Genomic DNA, 16,553 nt, shown 5'->3' with positions numbered 1-16,553 from the left:
CTCCCTACTGGTTATGCTCCCTACTGGTTATGCTCCCTACTGGTTATGCTCCCTACTGGTTATCCCTGCTGGTTATGCAGAGTGAGAATGTTTGAGGATTGACACGATCGCGGTGCCAGTGAACAAATATTCTGGCCGAGTGGTAACGCACTTGCGCTCGGAAGCGAGAGGTTGCGTGTTCGACCCTGGGTCAGGCCGCAATTTTCTCCCCCCTTTCCTAACCTAGGTGGTGGGTTCAAGTGCTAGTCTTTCGGATGAGACGAAAAACCGAGGTCCCTTCGTGTACACTACATTGGGGTGTGCACGTTAAAGATCCCACGATTGACAAAAGGGTCTTTCCTGGCAAAATTGTATAGGCATAGATAAAAATGTCCACCAAATACCCGTTTGACTTGGAATAAAGGCCGTGCAAGGTGAATGCTCGCCTAATAGGCTACTGAGCTTTACTGGCCGATGTGAATGCGTTATATATTGTGTGTAAAAAATGTCTGTTTGTCTGTCTGTCTGTAAAAAATTCCATTTCAAACGGCAGAAATTAATATGTAAGCGCCTAGGGCTATATCTAGATTAGGCGCATAAAAATGATCACAATAATAATAATAATAATAATTAAAACAAATTCTCACTCTGTTCAGAGAGCACACTAACTGGCTGCCGCGTTTTGGTACGTGACCAAATGGAGGGATGGTCTAAACCACTGTATAATCTTGAGGAGTTCTGAAATAGGGAGCAAAACTGTTTTTCCCGGTAAGTATTGTGCTTGTACACACCTTCGTCTATGAAATTTCGGCTCATTATTTTTAAGTTATATTCTAGGCGTTTGGTGTATGATGAATTTCAACAATCATTGACGTGAGCAAATCTGACCCAAAAACGTCGTCAAAGCACGAACAAAATTCGTTTAGTGCGCCGTCGATGAATTAACAAGAGGCCTAATTTTGTACAAAAATGATCACCTGAATACTGGTAAAAAAAAAAGAAAAAAAAAAGGAAAAAAGAAGAGCACAAAAATGATAATAATTAAAGCTAACAGAAGAATGCACGACAACAAATATGTTTTCAGCACCCCCTCCATGCCTTCACAAAAGGAAAGAACTTTTTGTCAACACAATCTCGCTAGAAAATACACACAAATGATCGGTATGACTTTAGTTGAAAACAGAACGAAATTCAGACACAGAAAACCCAAACTCACATTCTGTCGACAGAAGATTTGTCTATATGCCAGAAAATGATGTTTCCATTGCTGCATCCGGTTGCCATACAGTCACTGTCGATTGACGTCATGCACGTCACCTCGTGATTTGTCAGCAGATAATCCTATAAATAAATTAGAAAAAAACTAGAAATCAAAATGTTGCTTTTTTATATGCAAGATAAGGTGAGTGTTTACTCTTCGTTGCTGTCTCTCTTTTCGCTTTGTGTCTGTCTCTCTTTTCGCGTTGTGTCTGTCTCTCTTTTCGCGTTGTGTCTGTCTCTCTTTTCGCGTTGTGTCTGTCTCTCTTTTCGCGTTGTGTCTGTCTCTCTTTTCGCTTTGTGTCTGTCTCTCTTTTCGCGTTGTGTCTGTCTCTCTTTTCGCGTTGTGTCTGTCTCTCTTTTCGCTTTGTGTCTGTCTCTCTTTTCGCGTTGTGTCTGTCTCTCTTTTCGCGTTGTGTCTGTCTCTCTTTTCGCGTTGTGTCTGTCTCTCTTTTCGCGTTGTGTCTGTCTCTCTTTTCGCGTTGTGTCTGTCTCTCTTTTCGCTTTGTGTCTGTCTCTCTTTTCGCTTTGTGTCTGTCTCTCTTTTCGCGTTGTGTCTGTCTCTCTTTTCGCGTTGTGTCTGTCTCTCTTTTCGCATTGTGTCTGTCTCTCTTTTCGCTTTGTGTCTGTCTCTCTTTTCGCGTTGTGTCTGTCTCTCTTTTCGTGTTGTGTCTGTCTCTCTTTTCGCGTTGTGTCTGTCTCTCTTTTCGCGTTGTGTCTGTCTCTCTTTTCGCGTTGTGTCTGTCTCTCTTTTCGCGTTGTGTCTGTCTCTCTTTTCGCGTTGTGTCTGTCTCTCTTTTCGCGTTGTGTCTGTCTCTCTTTTCGCGTTGTGTCTGTCTCTCTTTTCGCGTTGTGTCTGTCTCTCTTTTCGCGTTGTGTCTGTCTCTCTTTTCGCGTTGTGTCTGTCTCTCTTTTCGCGTTGTGTCTGTCTCTCTTTTCGCGTTGTGTCTGTCTCTCTTTTCGCGTTGTGTCTGTCTCTCTTTTCGCGTTGTGTCTGTCTCTCTTTTCGCGTTGTGTCTGTCTCTCTTTTCGCGTTGTGTCTGTCTCTCTTTTCGCGTTGTGTCTGTCTCTCTTTTCGCGTTGTGTCTGTCTCTCTTTTCGCTTTGTGTCTGTCTCTCTTTTCGCGTTGTGTCTGTCTCTCTTTTCGCGTTGTGTCTGTCTCTCTTTTCGTGTTGTGTCTGTCTCTCTTTTCGCGTTGTGTCTGTCTCTCTTTTCGCGTTGTGTCTGTCTCTCTTTTCGCGTTGTGTCTGTCTCTCTTTTCGCGTTGTGTCTGTCTCTCTTTTCGTGTTGTGTCTGTCTCTCTTTTCGCTTTGTGTCTGTCTCTCTTTTCGCGTTGTGTCTGTCTCTCTTTTCGCGTTGTGTCTGTCTCTCTTTTCGCGTTGTGTCTGTCTCTCTTTTCGCGTTGTGTCTGTCTCTCTTTTCGCGTTGTGTCTGTCTCTCTTTTCGCGTTGTGTCTGTCTCTCTTTTCGCGTTGTGTCTGTCTCTCTTTTCGCGTTGTGTCTGTCTCTCTTTTCGTGTTGTGTCTGTCTCTCTTTTCGCGTTGTGTCTGTCTCTCTTTTCGCTTTGTGTCTGTCTCTCTTTTCGCGTTGTGTCTGTCTCTCTTTTCGTGTTGTGTCTGTCTCTCTTTTCGCGTTGTGTCTGTCTCTCTTTTCGCGTTGTGTCTGTCTCTCTTTCGCTTTGTGTCTGTCTCTCTTTTCGTGTTGTGTCTGTCTCTCTTTTCGCGTTGTGTCTGTCTCTCTTTTCGCGTTGTGTCTGTCTCTCTTTTCGCGTTGTGTCTGTCTCTCTTTTCGCGTTGTGTCTGTCTCTCTTTCGCTTTGTGTCTGTCTCTCTTTTCGCGTTGTGTCTGTCTCTCTTTTCGCGTTGTGTCTGTCTCTCTTTTCGCTTTGTGTCTGTCTCTCTTTCGCTTTGTGTCTGTCTCTCTTTTCGCTTTGTGTCTGTCTCTCTCTTCGCGTTGTGTCTGTCTCTCTTTTCGCGTTGTGTCTGTCTCTCTTTTCGCGTTGTGTCTGTCTCTCTTTTCGCTTTGTGTCTGTCTCTCTTTTCGCGTTGTGTCTGTCTCTCTTTTCGCTTTGTGTCTGTCTCTCTTTTCGCTTTGTGTCTGTCTCTCTTTTCGCGTTGTGTCTGTCTCTCTTTTCGCGTTGTGTCTGTCTCTCTTTTCGTGTTGTGTCTGTCTCTCTTTTCGCGTTGTGTCTGTCTCTCTTTTCGCGTTGTGTCTGTCTCTCTCTTCGCGTTGTGTCTGTCTCTCTTTTCGCTTTGTGTCTGTCTCTCTTTTCGCGTTGTGTCTGTCTCTCTTTTCGCTTTGTGTCTGTCTCTCTTTTCGCGTTGTGTCTGTCTCTCTTTTCGCTTTGTGTCTGTCTCTCTTTTCGCGTTGTGTCTGTCTCTCTTTTCGCTTTGTGTCTGTCTCTCTTTTCGCTTTGTGTCTGTCTCTCTTTTCGCGTTGTGTCTGTCTCTCTTTTCGCTTTGTGTCTGTCTCTCTTTTCGCGTTGTGTCTGTCTCTCTTTTCGCTTTGTGTCTGTCTCTCTTTTCGCGTTGTGTCTGTCTCTCTTTCGCGTTGTGTCTGTCTCTCTTTTCGCTTTGTGTCTGTCTCTCTTTTCGCGTTGTGTCTGTCTCTCTTTTCGCTTTGTGTCTGTCTCTCTTTTCGCTTTGTGTCTGTCTCTCTTTTCGCGTTGTGTCTGTCTCTCTTTTCGCTTTGTGTCTGTCTCTCTTTTCGCGTTGTGTCTGTCTTTCTCTTTCGCGTTGTGTCTGTCTCTCTTTTCGCGTTGTGTCTGTCTCTCTTTTCGCTTTGTGTCTGTCTCTCTCTTCGCTTTGTGTCTGTCTCTCTTTTCGCGTTGTGTCTGTCTCTCTTTTCGCGTTGTGTCTGTCTCTCTTTTCGCGTTGTGTCTGTCTCTCTTTTCGCGTTGTGTCTGTCTCTCTTTTCGCGTTGTGTCTGTCTCTCTTTTCGCTTTGTGTCTGTCTCTCTTTTCGCTTTGTGTCTGTCTCTCTTTTCGCTTTGTGTCTGTCTCTCTCTTCGCTTTGTGTCTGTCTCTCTTTTCGCGTTGTGTCTGTCTTTCTCTTTTCGCTTTGTGTCTGTCTCTCTTTTCGCTTTGTGTCTGTCTCTCTTTTCGCGTTGTGTCTGTCTCTCTTTTCGCGTTGTGTCTGTCTCTCTTTTCGCGTTGTGTCTGTCTTTCTCTTTTCGCTTTGTGTCTGTCTCTCTTTTCGCTTTGTGTCTGTCTCTCTTTTCGCGTTGTGTCTGTCTCTCTTTTCGCGTTGTGTCTGTCTCTCTTTTCGCTTTGTGTCTGTCTCTCTTTTCGCGTTGTGTCTGTCTCTCTTTTCGCGTTGTGTCTGTCTCTCTTTTCGCGTTGTGTCTGTCTCTCTTTTTCGCGTTGTGTCTGTCTCTCTTTTCGCGTTGTGTCTGTCTCTCTTTTCGCTTTGTGTCTGTCTCTCTTTTCGCGTTGTGTCTGTCTCTCTTTTCGCGTTGTGTCTGTCTCTCTTTTCGCTTTGTGTCTGTCTCTCTTTTCGCGTTGTGTCTGTCTCTCTTTTCGCTTTGTGTCTGTCTCTCTTTTCGCTTTGTGTCTGTCTCTCTTTTCGCGTTGTGTCTGTCTCTCTTTCGCTTTGTGTCTGTCTCTCTTTTTGCTTTGTGTCTGTCTCTCTTTTCGCGTTGTGTCTGTCTCTCTTTTCGCGTTGTGTCTGTCTCTCTTTTCGCTTTGTGTCTGTCTCTCTTTTCGCTTTGTGTCTGTCTCTCTTTCGCTTTGTGTCTGTCTCTCTTTTCGCGTTGTGTCTGTCTCTCTTTTCGCGTTGTGTCTGTCTCTCTTTTCGCGTTGTGTCTGTCTCTCTTTTCGCGTTGTGTCTGTCTCTCTTTTCGCGTTGTGTCTGTCTCTCTTTTCGCGTTGTGTCTGTCTCTCTTTTCGCTTTGTGTCTGTCTCTCTTTTCGCTTTGTGTCTGTCTCTCTTTCGCGTTGTGTCTGTCTTTCTTTTCGCGTTGTGTCTGTCTCTCTTTTCGCGTTGTGTCTGTCTCTCTTTTCGCTTTGTGTCTGTCTCTCTTTTCGCTTTGTGTCTGTCTCTCTCTTCGCGTTGTGTCTGTCTCTCTTTTCGCGTTGTGTCTGTCTCTCTTTTCGCGTTGTGTCTGTCTCTCTTTTCGCGTTGTGTCTGTCTCTCTTTTCGCGTTGTGTCTGTCTCTCTTTTCGCGTTGTGTCTGTCTCTCTTTTCGCGTTGTGTCTGTCTTTCTCTTTCGCTTTGTGTCTGTCTCTCTTTTCGCGTTGTGTCTGTCTCTCTTTTCGCGTTGTGTCTGTCTCTCTTTTCGCGTTGTGTCTGTCTCTCTTTTCGCGTTGTGTCTGTCTCTCTTTTCGCGTTGTGTCTGTCTCTCTTTTCGCGTTGTGTCTGTCTCTCTTTTCGCGTTGTGTCTGTCTCTCTTTTCGCGTTGTGTCTGTCTCTCTTTTCGCGTTGTGTCTGTCTCTCTTTTCGCGTTGTGTCTGTCTCTCTTTTCGCGTTGTGTCTGTCTCTCTTTTCGCGTTGTGTCTGTCTTTCTTTTCGCGTTGTGTCTGTCTCTCTTTTCGCTTTGTGTCTGTCTCTCTTTTCGCGTTGTGTCCGTCTCTCTTTTCGCGTTGTGTCTGTCTCTCTTTTCGCTTTGTGTCCGTCTCTCTTTTCGCGTTGTGTCTGTCTCTCTTTTCGCGTTGTGTCTGTCTCTCTTTTCGCGTTGTGTCTGTCTCTCTTTTCGCGTTGTGTCTGTCTCTCTTTTCGCTTTGTGTCTGTCTCTCTTTTCGCGTTGTGTCTGTCTCTCTTTTCGCTTTGTGTCTGTCTTTCTTTTCGCGTTGTGTCTGTCTCTCTTTTCGCGTTGTGTCTGTCTTTCTCTTTCGCTTTGTGTCTGTCTCTCTTTTCGCGTTGTGTCTGTCTCTCTTTTCGCGTTGTGTCTGTCTCTCTTTTCGCGTTGTGTCTGTCTCTCTTTTCGCGTTGTGTCTGTCTCTCTTTTCGCGTTGTGTCTGTCTCTCTTTTCGCGTTGTGTCTGTCTCTCTTTTCGCGTTGTGTCTGTCTCTCTTTTCGTGTTGTGTCTGTCTCTCTTTTCGCGTTGTGTCTGTCTCTCTTTTCGCGTTGTGTCTGTCTCTCTTTTCGCGTTGTGTCTGTCTCTCTCTTCGCTTTGTGTCTGTCTCTCTTTTCGCGTTGTGTCTGTCTCTCTTTTCGCGTTGTGTCTGTCTCTCTTTTCGCTTTGTGTCTGTCTCTCTTTTCGCGTTGTGTCTGTCTCTCTTTTCGCGTTGTGTCTGTCTCTCTTTTCGCGTTGTGTCTGTCTCTCTTTTCGCGTTGTGTCTGTCTCTCTTTTCGCGTTGTGTCTGTCTCTCTTTTCGCGTTGTGTCTGTCTCTCTTTTCGCGTTGTGTCTGTCTCTCTTTTCGCGTTGTGTCTGTCTCTCTTTTCGCGTTGTGTCTGTCTCTCTTTTCCCTTTGTGTCTGTCTCTCTTTTCGCGTTGTGTCTGTCTCTCTTTTCGCGTTGTGTCTGTCTCTCTTTTCGCGTTGTGTCTGTCTCTCTTTTCGCGTTGTGTCTCTCTTTCTCTTTCCCTTTGTGTCTGTCTCTCTTTTCGCTTTGTGTCTGTCTCTCTTTCGCGTTGTGTCTGTCTTTCTTTTCGCGTTGTGTCTGTCTCTCTTTTCGCTTTGTGTCTGTCTCTCTTTCGCGTTGTGTCTGTCTTTCTCTTTCGCGTTGTGTCTGTCTCTCTTTTCGCGTTGTGTCTGTCTTTCTCTTTTCGCTTTGTGTCTGTCTCTCTTTTCGCTTTGTGTCTGTCTCTCTTTTCGCGTTGTGTCTGTCTCTCTTTTCGCGTTGTGTCTGTCTCTCTTTTCGCGTTGTGTCTGTCTCTCTTTTCGCGTTGTGTCTGTCTCTCTTTTCGCTTTGTGTCTGTCTCTCTTTTCGCGTTGTGTCTGTCTCTCTTTTCGCGTTGTGTCTGTCTCTCTTTTCGCGTTGTGTCTGTCTCTCTTTTCGCTTTGTGTCTGTCTCTCTTTTCGCTTTGTGTCTGTCTCTCTTTTCGCGTTGTGTCTGTCTTTCTTTTCGCGTTGTGTCTGTCTCTCTTTTCGCGTTGTGTCTGTCTTTCTTTTCGCGTTGTGTCTGTCTCTCTTTTCGCGTTGTGTCTGTCTCTCTTTTCGCGTTGTGTCTGTCTCTCTTTTCGCGTTGTGTCTGTCTCTCTTTTCGCTTTGTGTCTGTCTCTCTTTTCGCTTTGTGTCTGTCTCTCTTTTCGCGTTGTGTCTGTCTTTCTTTTCGCGTTGTGTCTGTCTCTCTTTTCGCGTTGTGTCTGTCTCTCTTTTCGCTTTGTGTCTGTCTCTCTTTTCGTGTTGTGTCTGTCTCTCTTTTCGCGTTGTGTCTGTCTCTCTTTTCGCTTTGTGTCTGTCTCTCTTTTCGCGTTGTGTCTGTCTCTCTTTTCGCGTTGTGTCTGTCTCTCTTTTCGCGTTGTGTCTGTCTCTCTTTTCGCTTTGTGTCTGTCTCTCTTTTCGCTTTGTGTCTGTCTCTCTTTTCGCTTTGTGTCTGTCTCTCTTTTCGCTTTGTGTCTGTCTCTCTTTTCGCGTTGTGTCTGTCTCTCTTTTCGCGTTGTGTCTGTCTCTCTTTTCGCTTTGTGTCCGTCTCTCTTTCGCTTTGTGTCTGTCTCTCTTTTCGCTTTGTGTCTGTCTCTCTCTTCGCGTTGTGTCTGTCTCTCTTTTCGCTTTGTGTCTGTCTCTCTTTCGCTTTGTGTCTGTCTCTCTTTTCGCGTTGTGTCTGTCTCTCTTTTCGCTTTGTGTCTGTCTCTCTTTTCGCTTTGTGTCTGTCTCTCTTTTCGCGTTGTGTCTGTCTCTCTTTTCGCTTTGTGTCTGTCTCTCTTTTCGCGTTGTGTCTGTCTCTCTTTTCGCTTTGTGTCTGTCTCTCTTTTCGCGTTGTGTCTGTCTCTCTTTTCGCTTTGTGTCTGTCTCTCTTTTCGCGTTGTGTCTGTCTCTCTTTTCGCGTTGTGTCTGTCTCTCTTTTCGCTTTGTGTCTGTCTCTCTTTTCGCGTTGTGTCTGTCTCTCTTTTCGCGTTGTGTCTGTCTCTCTTTTCGCTTTGTGTCTGTCTCTCTTTTCGCTTTGTGTCTGTCTCTCTTTTCGCGTTGTGTCTGTCTCTCTTTTCGCTTTGTGTCTGTCTTTCTCTTTCGCGTTGTGTCTGTCTCTCTTTTCGCTTTGTGTCTGTCTCTCTTTTCGCGTTGTGTCTGTCTTTCTCTTTCGCGTTGTGTCTGTCTCTCTTTTCGCTTTGTGTCTGTCTCTCTTTTCGCTTTGTGTCTGTCTTTCTCTTTCGCGTTGTGTCTGTCTCTCTTTTCGCGTTGTGTCTGTCTCTCTTTTCGCGTTGTGTCTGTCTCTCTTTTCGCGTTGTGTCTGTCTCTCTTTTCGCGTTGTGTCTGTCTCTCTTTTCGCTTTGTGTCTGTCTCTCTTTTCGCGTTGTGTCTGTCTCTCTTTTCGCGTTGTGTCTGTCTTTCTTTTCGCGTTGTGTCTGTCTCTCTTTTCGCGTTGTGTCTGTCTCTCTTTTCGCGTTGTGTCTGTCTCTCTCTTTCGCGTTGTGTCTGTCTCTCTTTTCGCTTTGTGTCTGTCTCTCTTTCGCTTTGTGTCTGTCTCTCTTTTCGCGTTGTGTCTGTCTCTCTTTTCGCGTTGTGTCTGTCTCTCTTTTCGCGTTGTGTCTGTCTCTCTTTTCGCGTTGTGTCTGTCTCTCTTTTCGCGTTGTGTCTGTCTCTCTTTTCGCGTTGTGTCTGTCTCTCTTTTCGCGTTGTGTCTGTCTCTCTTTTCGCGTTGTGTCTGTCTCTCTTTTCGCTTTGTGTCTGTCTCTCTTTTCGCTTTGTGTCTGTCTCTCTCTTCGCGTTGTGTCTGTCTCTCTTTTCGCGTTGTGTCTGTCTCTCTTTTCGCGTTGTGTCTGTCTCTCTTTTCGCGTTGTGTCTGTCTCTCTTTTCGCGTTGTGTCTGTCTCTCTTTTCGCGTTGTGTCTGTCTCTCTTTTCGCGTTGTGTCTGTCTCTCTTTTCGCGTTGTGTCTGTCTCTCTTTTCGCGTTGTGTCTGTCTCTCTCTTTCGCGTTGTGTCTGTCTCTCTTTTCGCTTTGTGTCTGTCTCTCTTTCGCTTTGTGTCTGTCTCTCTTTTCGCTTTGTGTCTGTCTCTCTTTTCGCGTTGTGTCTGTCTCTCTTTTCGCGTTGTGTCTGTCTCTCTTTTTTCGCGTTGTGTCTGTCTCTCTTTTCGCTTTGTGTCTGTCTCTCTTTTCGCGTTGTGTCTCTCTTTTCGCGTTGTGTCTGTCTCTCTTTTCGCTTTGTGTCTGTCTCTCTTTTCGTGTTGTGTCTGTCTCTCTTTTCGCTTTGTGTCTGTCTCTCTTTTCGTGTTGTGTCTGTCTCTCTTTTCGCTTTGTGTCTGTCTCTCTTTTCGCTTTGTGTCTGTCTCTCTTTTCGCTTTGTGTCTGTCTCTCTTTTCGCTTTGTGTCTGTCTCTCTTTTCGCGTTGTGTCTGTCTCTCTTTTCGTGTTGTGTCTGTCTCTCTTTTCGCGTTGTGTCTGTCTCTCTTTTCGCGTTGTGTCTGTCTCTCTTTTCGCGTTGTGTCTGTCTCTCTTTTCGCGTTGTGTCTGTCTCTCTTTTCGCGTTGTGTCTGTCTCTCTTTTCGCGTTGTGTCTGTCTCTCTTTTCGCGTTGTGTCTGTCTCTCTTTTCGCGTTGTGTCTGTCTCTCTTTTCGCGTTGTGTCTGTCTCTCTTTTCGCGTTGTGTCTGTCTCTCTTTTCGCGTTGTGTCTGTCTTTCTTTTCGCGTTGTGTCTGTCTCTCTTTTCGCGTTGTGTCTGTCTCTCTTTTCGCTTTGTGTCTGTCTCTCTTTTCGCGTTGTGTCTGTCTCTCTTTTCGCGTTGTGTCTGTCTCTCTTTTCGCGTTGTGTCTGTCTCTCTTTTCGCTTTGTGTCTGTCTCTCTTTTCGCGTTGTGTCTGTCTCTCTTTTCGCTTTGTGTCTGTCTCTCTTTTCGCGTTGTGTCTGTCTCTCTTTTCGCGTTGTGTCTGTCTCTCTTTTCGCGTTGTGTCTGTCTCTCTTTTCGCGTTGTGTCTGTCTCTCTTTTCGCGTTGTGTCTGTCTCTCTTTTCGCGTTGTGTCTGTCTCTCTTTTCGCGTTGTGTCTGTCTCTCTTTTCGCTTTGTGTCTGTCTCTCTTTTCGCGTTGTGTCTGTCTCTCTTTTCGCGTTGTGTCTGTCTCTCTTTTCGCGTTGTGTCTGTCTCTCTTTTCGCGTTGTGTCTGTCTCTCTTTTCGCTTTGTGTCTGTCTCTCTTTTCGCGTTGTGTCTGTCTCTCTTTTCGCGTTGTGTCTGTCTCTCTTTTCGCGTTGTGTCTGTCTCTCTTTTCGCGTTGTGTCTGTCTCTCTTTTCGCTTTGTGTCTGTCTCTCTTTTCGCGTTGTGTCTGTCTCTCTTTTCGCTTTGTGTCTGTCTCTCTTTTCGCGTTGTGTCTGTCTCTCTTTTCGCTTTGTGTCTGTCTCTCTTTTCGCGTTGTGTCTGTCTCTCTTTTCGCGTTGTGTCTGTCTCTCTTTTCGCGTTGTGTCTGTCTCTCTTTTCGCGTTGTGTCTGTCTCTCTTTTCGCGTTGTGTCTGTCTCTCTTTTCGCGTTGTGTCTGTCTCTCTTTTCGCGTTGTGTCTGTCTCTCTTTTCGCTTTGTGTCTGTCTCTCTTTTCGCGTTGTGTCTGTCTCTCTTTTCGCGTTGTGTCTGTCTCTCTTTTCGCGTTGTGTCTGTCTCTCTTTTCGCGTTGTGTCTGTCTCTCTTTTCGTGTTGTGTCTGTCTCTCTTTTCGCGTTGTGTCTGTCTCTCTTTTCGCGTTGTGTCTGTCTCTCTTTTCGCGTTGTGTCTGTCTCTCTTTTCGCGTTGTGTCTGTCTCTCTTTTCGCGTTGTGTCCGTCTCTCTTTTCGCGTTGTGTCTGTCTCTCTTTTCGCTTTGTGTCTGTCTCTCTTTTCGCGTTGTGTCTGTCTCTCTTTTCGCTTTGTGTCTGTCTCTCTTTTCGCGTTGTGTCTGTCTCTCTTTTCGCTTTGTGTCTGTCTCTCTTTTCGCGTTGTGTCTGTCTCTCTTTTCGCTTTGTGTCTGTCTTTCTCTTTCGCGTTGTGTCTGTCTCTCTTTTCGCGTTGTGTCTGTCTCTCTTTTCGCGTTGTGTCTGTCTCTCTCTTCGCGTTGTGTCTGTCTCTCTTTTCGCTTTGTGTCTGTCTCTCTTTTCGCGTTGTGTCTGTCTCTCTTTTCGCTTTGTGTCTGTCTTTCTCTTTCGCGTTGTGTCTGTCTCTCTTTTCGCTTTGTGTCTGTCTCTCTTTTCGCGTTGTGTCTGTCTCTCTTTCGCGTTGTGTCTGTCTCTCTTTTCGCTTTGTGTCTGTCTCTCTCTTCGCGTTGTGTCTGTCTCTCTTTTCGCGTTGTGTCTGTCTCTCTTTTCGCTTTGTGTCTGTCTCTCTTTTCGCTTTGTGTCTGTCTCTCTTTCGCGTTGTGTCTGTCTTTCTCTTTCGCGTTGTGTCTGTCTCTCTTTTCGCGTTGTGTCTGTCTCTCTTTTCGCGTTGTGTCTGTCTCTCTTTTCGCGTTGTGTCTGTCTTTCTCTTTCGCTTTGTGTCTGTCTCTCTTTTCGCGTTGTGTCTGTCTCTCTTTTCGCTTTGTGTCTGTCTCTCTCTTCGCTTTGTGTCTGTCTCTCTTTTCGCGTTGTGTCTGTCTCTCTTTTCGCGTTGTGTCTGTCTCTCTTTTCGCGTTGTGTCTGTCTCTCTTTTCGCTTTGTGTCTGTCTCTCTTTTCGCGTTGTGTCTGTCTCTCTTTTCGCGTTGTGTCTGTCTCTCTTTTCGCGTTGTGTCTGTCTCTCTTTTCGCGTTGTGTCTGTCTCTCTTTTCGCTTTGTGTCTGTCTCTCTTTCGCTTTGTGTCTGTCTCTCTTTCGCTTTGTGTCTGTCTCTCTCTTCGCGTTGTGTCTGTCTCTCTTTTCGCTTTGTGTCTGTCTCTCTTTTCGCGTTGTGTCTGTCTCTCTTTTCGCTTTGTGTCTGTCTCTCTTTTTGCGTTGTGTCTGTCTCTCTTTTCGCGTTGTGTCTGTCTCTCTTTTCGCGTTGTGTCTGTCTCTCTTTTCGCGTTGTGTCTGTCTCTCTTTTCGCGTTGTGTCTGTCTCTCTTTTCGCGTTGTGTCTGTCTCTCTTTTCGCGTTGTGTCTGTCTCTCTTTTCGCGTTGTGTCTGTCTCTCTTTTCGCTTTGTGTCTGTCTCTCTTTTCGCGTTGTGTCTGTCTCTCTTTTCGCGTTGTGTCTGTCTCTCTTTTCGCGTTGTGTCTGTCTCTCTTTTCGCGTTGTGTCTGTCTCTCTTTTCGCGTTGTGTCTGTCTCTCTTTTCGCGTTGTGTCTGTCTCTCTTTTCGCGTTGTGTCTGTCTCTCTTTTCGCTTTGTGTCTGTCTCTCTTTTCGCGTTGTGTCTGTCTCTCTTTTCGCGTTGTGTCTGTCTCTCTTTTCGCGTTGTGTCTGTCTCTCTTTTCGCGTTGTGTCTGTCTCTCTTTTCGCGTTGTGTCTGTCTCTCTTTTCGCGTTGTGTCTGTCTCTCTTTTCGCTTTGTGTCTGTCTCTCTTTTCGCGTTGTGTCTGTCTCTCTTTTCGCGTTGTGTCTGTCTCTCTTTTCGCGTTGTGTCTGTCTCTCTTTTCGCGTTGTGTCTGTCTCTCTTTTCGCTTTGTGTCTGTCTCTCTTTTCGCGTTGTGTCTGTCTCTCTTTTCGCTTTGTGTCTGTCTCTCTTTCGCTTTGTGTCTGTCTCTCTTTTCGCGTTGTGTCTGTCTCTCTTTTCGCGTTGTGTCTGTCTTTCTCTTTTCGCTTTGTGTCTGTCTCTCTTTTCGCTTTGTGTCTGTCTCTCTTTTCGCGTTGTGTCTGTCTCTCTTTTCGCGTTGTGTCTGTCTCTCTTTTCGCTTTGTGTCCGTCTCTCTTTTCGCGTTGTGTCTGTCTCTCTTTTCGCGTTGTGTCTGTCTCTCTTTTCGCGTTGTGTCTGTCTCTCTTTTCGCGTTGTGTCTGTCTTTCTCTTTTCGCTTTGTGTCTGTCTCTCTTTTCGCTTTGTGTCTGTCTCTCTTTTCGCGTTGTGTCTGTCTCTCTTTTCGCGTTGTGTCTGTCTCTCTTTTCGCTTTGTGTCTGTCTCTCTTTTCGCGTTGTGTCTGTCTCTCTTTTCGCGTTGTGTCTGTCTCTCTTTTCGCTTTGTGTCTGTCTCTCTTTTCGCGTTGTGTCTGTCTCTCTTTTCGCGTTGTGTCTGTCTCTCTTTTCGCGTTGTGTCTGTCTCTCTTTTCGCTTTGTGTCTGTCTCTCTTTTCGCGTTGTGTCTGTCTCTCTTTTCGCGTTGTGTCTGTCTCTCTTTTCGCGTTGTGTCTGTCTCTCTTTTCGCGTTGTGTCTGTCTCTCTTTTCGCTTTGTGTCTGTCTCTCTTTTCGCGTTGTGTCTGTCTCTCTTTTCGCGTTGTGTCTGTCTCTCTTTTCGCTTTGTGTCTGTCTCTCTTTTCGCGTTGTGTCTGTCTCTCTTTTCGCGTTGTGTCTGTCTCTCTTTTCGCTTTGTGTCTGTCTCTCTTTTCGCTTTGTGTCTGTCTCTCTTTTCGCTTTGTGTCTGTCTCTCTTTTCGCTTTGTGTCTGTCTCTCTTTTCGCGTTGTGTCTGTCTCTCTCTTTTCGCTTTGTGTCTGTCTCTCTTTTCGCGTTGTGTCTGTCTCTCTTTTCGCGTTGTGTCTGTCTCTCTTTTCGCTTTGTGTCTGTCTCTCTTTTCGCGTTGTGTCTGTCTCTCTTTTCGCGTTGTGTCTGTCTCTCTTTTCGCGTTGTGTCTGTCTCTCTTTTCGCGTTGTGTCTGTCTCTCTTTTCGCGTTGTGTCTGTCTCTCTTTTCGCGTTGTGTCTGTCTCTCTTTTCGCGTTGTGTCTGTCTCTCTTTTCGCGTTGTGTCTGTCTCTCTTTTCGCGTTGTGTCTGTCTCTCTTTTCGCGTTGTGTCTGTCTTTCTTTTCGCGTTGTGTCTGTCTCTCTTTTCGCGTTGTGTCTGTCTCTCTTTTCGCGTTGTGTCTGTCTCTCTTTTCGCTTTGTGTCTGTCTCTCTTTTCGCTTTGTGTCTGTCTCTCTTTTCGCGTTGTGTCTGTCTCTCTTTTCGCGTTGTGTCTGTCTCTCTTTTCGCGTTGTGTCTGTCTCTCTTTTCGCTTTGTGTCTGTCTCTCTTTTCGCGTTGTGTCTGTCTCTCTTTTCGCGTTGTGTCTGTCTCTCTTTTCGCGTTGTGTCTGTCTCTCTTTTCGCGTTGTGTCTGTCTCTCTTTTCGCGTTGTGTCTGTCTCTCTTTTCGCGTTGTGTCTGTCTCTCTTTTCGCGTTGTGTCTGTCTCTCTTTCGCTTTGTGTCTGTCTCTCTTTTCGCGTTGTGTCTGTCTCTCTTTTCGCGTTGTGTCTGTCTCTCTTTTCGCGTTGTGTCTGTCTCTCTTTTCGCGTTGTGTCTGTCTCTCTTTTCGCGTTGTGTCTGTCTCTCTTTTCGCGTTGTGTCTGTCTCTCTTTTCGCGTTGTGTCTGTCTCTCTTTTCGCGTTGTGTCTGTCTCTCTTTTCGCTTTGTGTCTGTCTCTCTTTTCGCGTTGTGTCTGTCTCTCTTTTCGCGTTGTGTCTGTCTCTCTTTTCGCGTTGTGTCTGTCTCTCTTTTCGCGTTGTGTCTGTCTCTCTTTTCGCGTTGTGTCTGTCTCTCTTTTCGCGTTGTGTCTGTCTCTCTTTTCGCTTTGTGTCTGTCTCTCTTTCGCTTTGTGTCTGTCTCTCTTTTCGCGTTGTGTCTGTCTCTCTTTTCGCGTTGTGTCTGTCTCTCTTTTCGCGTTGTGTCTGTCTCTCTTTTCGCGTTGTGTCTGTCTCTCTTTTCGCGTTGTGTCTGTCTCTCTTTTCGCGTTGTGTCTGTCTCTCTTTTCGCGTTGTGTCTGTCTCTCTTTTCGCGTTGTGTCTGTCTCTCTTTTCGCGTTGTGTCTGTCTCTCTTTTCGCGTTGTGTCTGTCTCTCTTTTCGCGTTGTGTCTGTCTCTCTTTTCGCGTTGTGTCTGTCTCTCTTTTCGCTTTGTGTCTGTCTCTCTTTTCGCGTTGTGTCTGTCTCTCTTTTCGCGTTGTGTCTGTCTCTCTTTTCGCGTTGTGTCTGTCTCTCTTTTCGCGTTGTGTCTGTCTCTCTTTTCGCTTTGTGTCTGTCTCTCTTTTCGCGTTGTGTCTGTCTCTCTTTTCGCGTTGTGTCTGTCTCTCTTTTCGCGTTGTGTCTGTCTCTCTTTTCGCTTTGTGTCTGTCTTTCTCTTTCGCGTTGTGTCTGTCTCTCTTTTCGCTTTGTGTCTGTCTCTCTTTTCGCGTTGTGTCTGTCTCTCTTTTCGCTTTGTGTCTGTCTTTCTCTTTCGCGTTGTGTCTGTCTCTCTTTTCGCTTTGTGTCTGTCTTTCTTTTCGCGTTGTGTCTGTCTTTCTCTTTCGCTTTGTGTCTGTCTCTCTTTTCGCTTTGTGTCTGTCTCTCTTTTCGCTTTGTGTCTGTCTCTCTTTTCGCGTTGTGTCTGTCTCTCTTTTCGCGTTGTGTCTGTCTTTCTCTTTCGCGTTGTGTCTGTCTCTCTTTTCGCGTTGTGTCTGTCTCTCTTTTCGCGTTGTGTCTGTCTCTCTTTTCGCGTTGTGTCTGTCTCTCTTTTCGCGTTGTGTCTGTCTTTCTCTTTCGCTTTGTGTCTGTCTCTCTTTTCGCGTTGTGTCTGTCTCTCTTTTCGCGTTGTGTCTGTCTCTCTTTTCGCGTTGTGTCTGTCTCTCTTTTCGCTTTGTGTCTGTCTCTCTTTTCGCGTTGTGTCTGTCTCTCTTTTCGCGTTGTGTCTGTCTCTCTTTTCGCGTTGTGTCTGTCTCTCTTTTCGCGTTGTGTCTGTCTCTCTTTTCGCTTTGTGTCTGTCTCTCTTTTCGCGTTGTGTCTGTCTCTCTTTTCGCGTTGTGTCTGTCTCTCTTTTCGCGTTGTGTCTGTCTCTCTTTTCGCGTTGTGTCTGTCTCTCTTTTCGCGTTGTGTCTGTCTCTCTTTTCGCGTTGTGTCTGTCTCTCTTTTCGCGTTGTGTCTGTCTCTCTTTTCGCGTTGTGTCTGTCTCTCTTTTCGCGTTGTGTCTGTCTCTCTTTTCGCGTTGTGTCTGTCTCTCTTTTCGCGTTGTGTCTGTCTCTCTTTTCGCGTTGTGTCTGTCTCTCTTTTCGCGTTGTGTCTGTCTCTCTTTTCGCTTTGTGTCTGTCTCTCTTTTCGCGTTGTGTCTGTCTCTCTTTTCGCGTTGTGTCTGTCTCTCTTTTCGCTTTGTGTCTGTCTCTCTTTTCGCGTTGTGTCTGTCTCTCTTTTCGCGTTGTGTCTGTCTCTCTTTTCGCTTTGTGTCTGTCTTTCTTTTCGCGTTGTGTCTGTCTCTCTTTTCGCTTTGTGTCTGTCTCTCTTTTCGCTTTGTGTCTGTCTC

The 16,553-nt window shown here is 46.0% G+C and overlaps 1 protein-coding gene across 1 annotated transcript in view; it reads right to left on the bottom strand.

Annotated features, from left to right (window-relative positions):
* Positions 1–16,553, bottom strand: part of LOC138952397 (WD repeat-containing protein 64-like) — a gene marked incomplete at its 5' end in the record, with an annotated part of 107,277 nt that overhangs the window by 34,522 nt on the left and 56,202 nt on the right. The window contains 1 exon segment of the mRNA XM_070324063.1: positions 1,196–1,320. Coding sequence (XP_070180164.1) covers positions 1,196–1,320 — 125 coding nt within the window.

Source organism: Littorina saxatilis, linkage group LG17 (genome assembly GCF_037325665.1).
Source record: "Littorina saxatilis isolate snail1 linkage group LG17, US_GU_Lsax_2.0, whole genome shotgun sequence".
Lineage (NCBI taxonomy): Eukaryota > Metazoa > Mollusca > Gastropoda > Littorinimorpha > Littorinidae > Littorina > Littorina saxatilis.
Note: the sequence above shows the minus strand (reverse complement) of the source record. Positions and strands in the feature narration are given on the sequence as shown.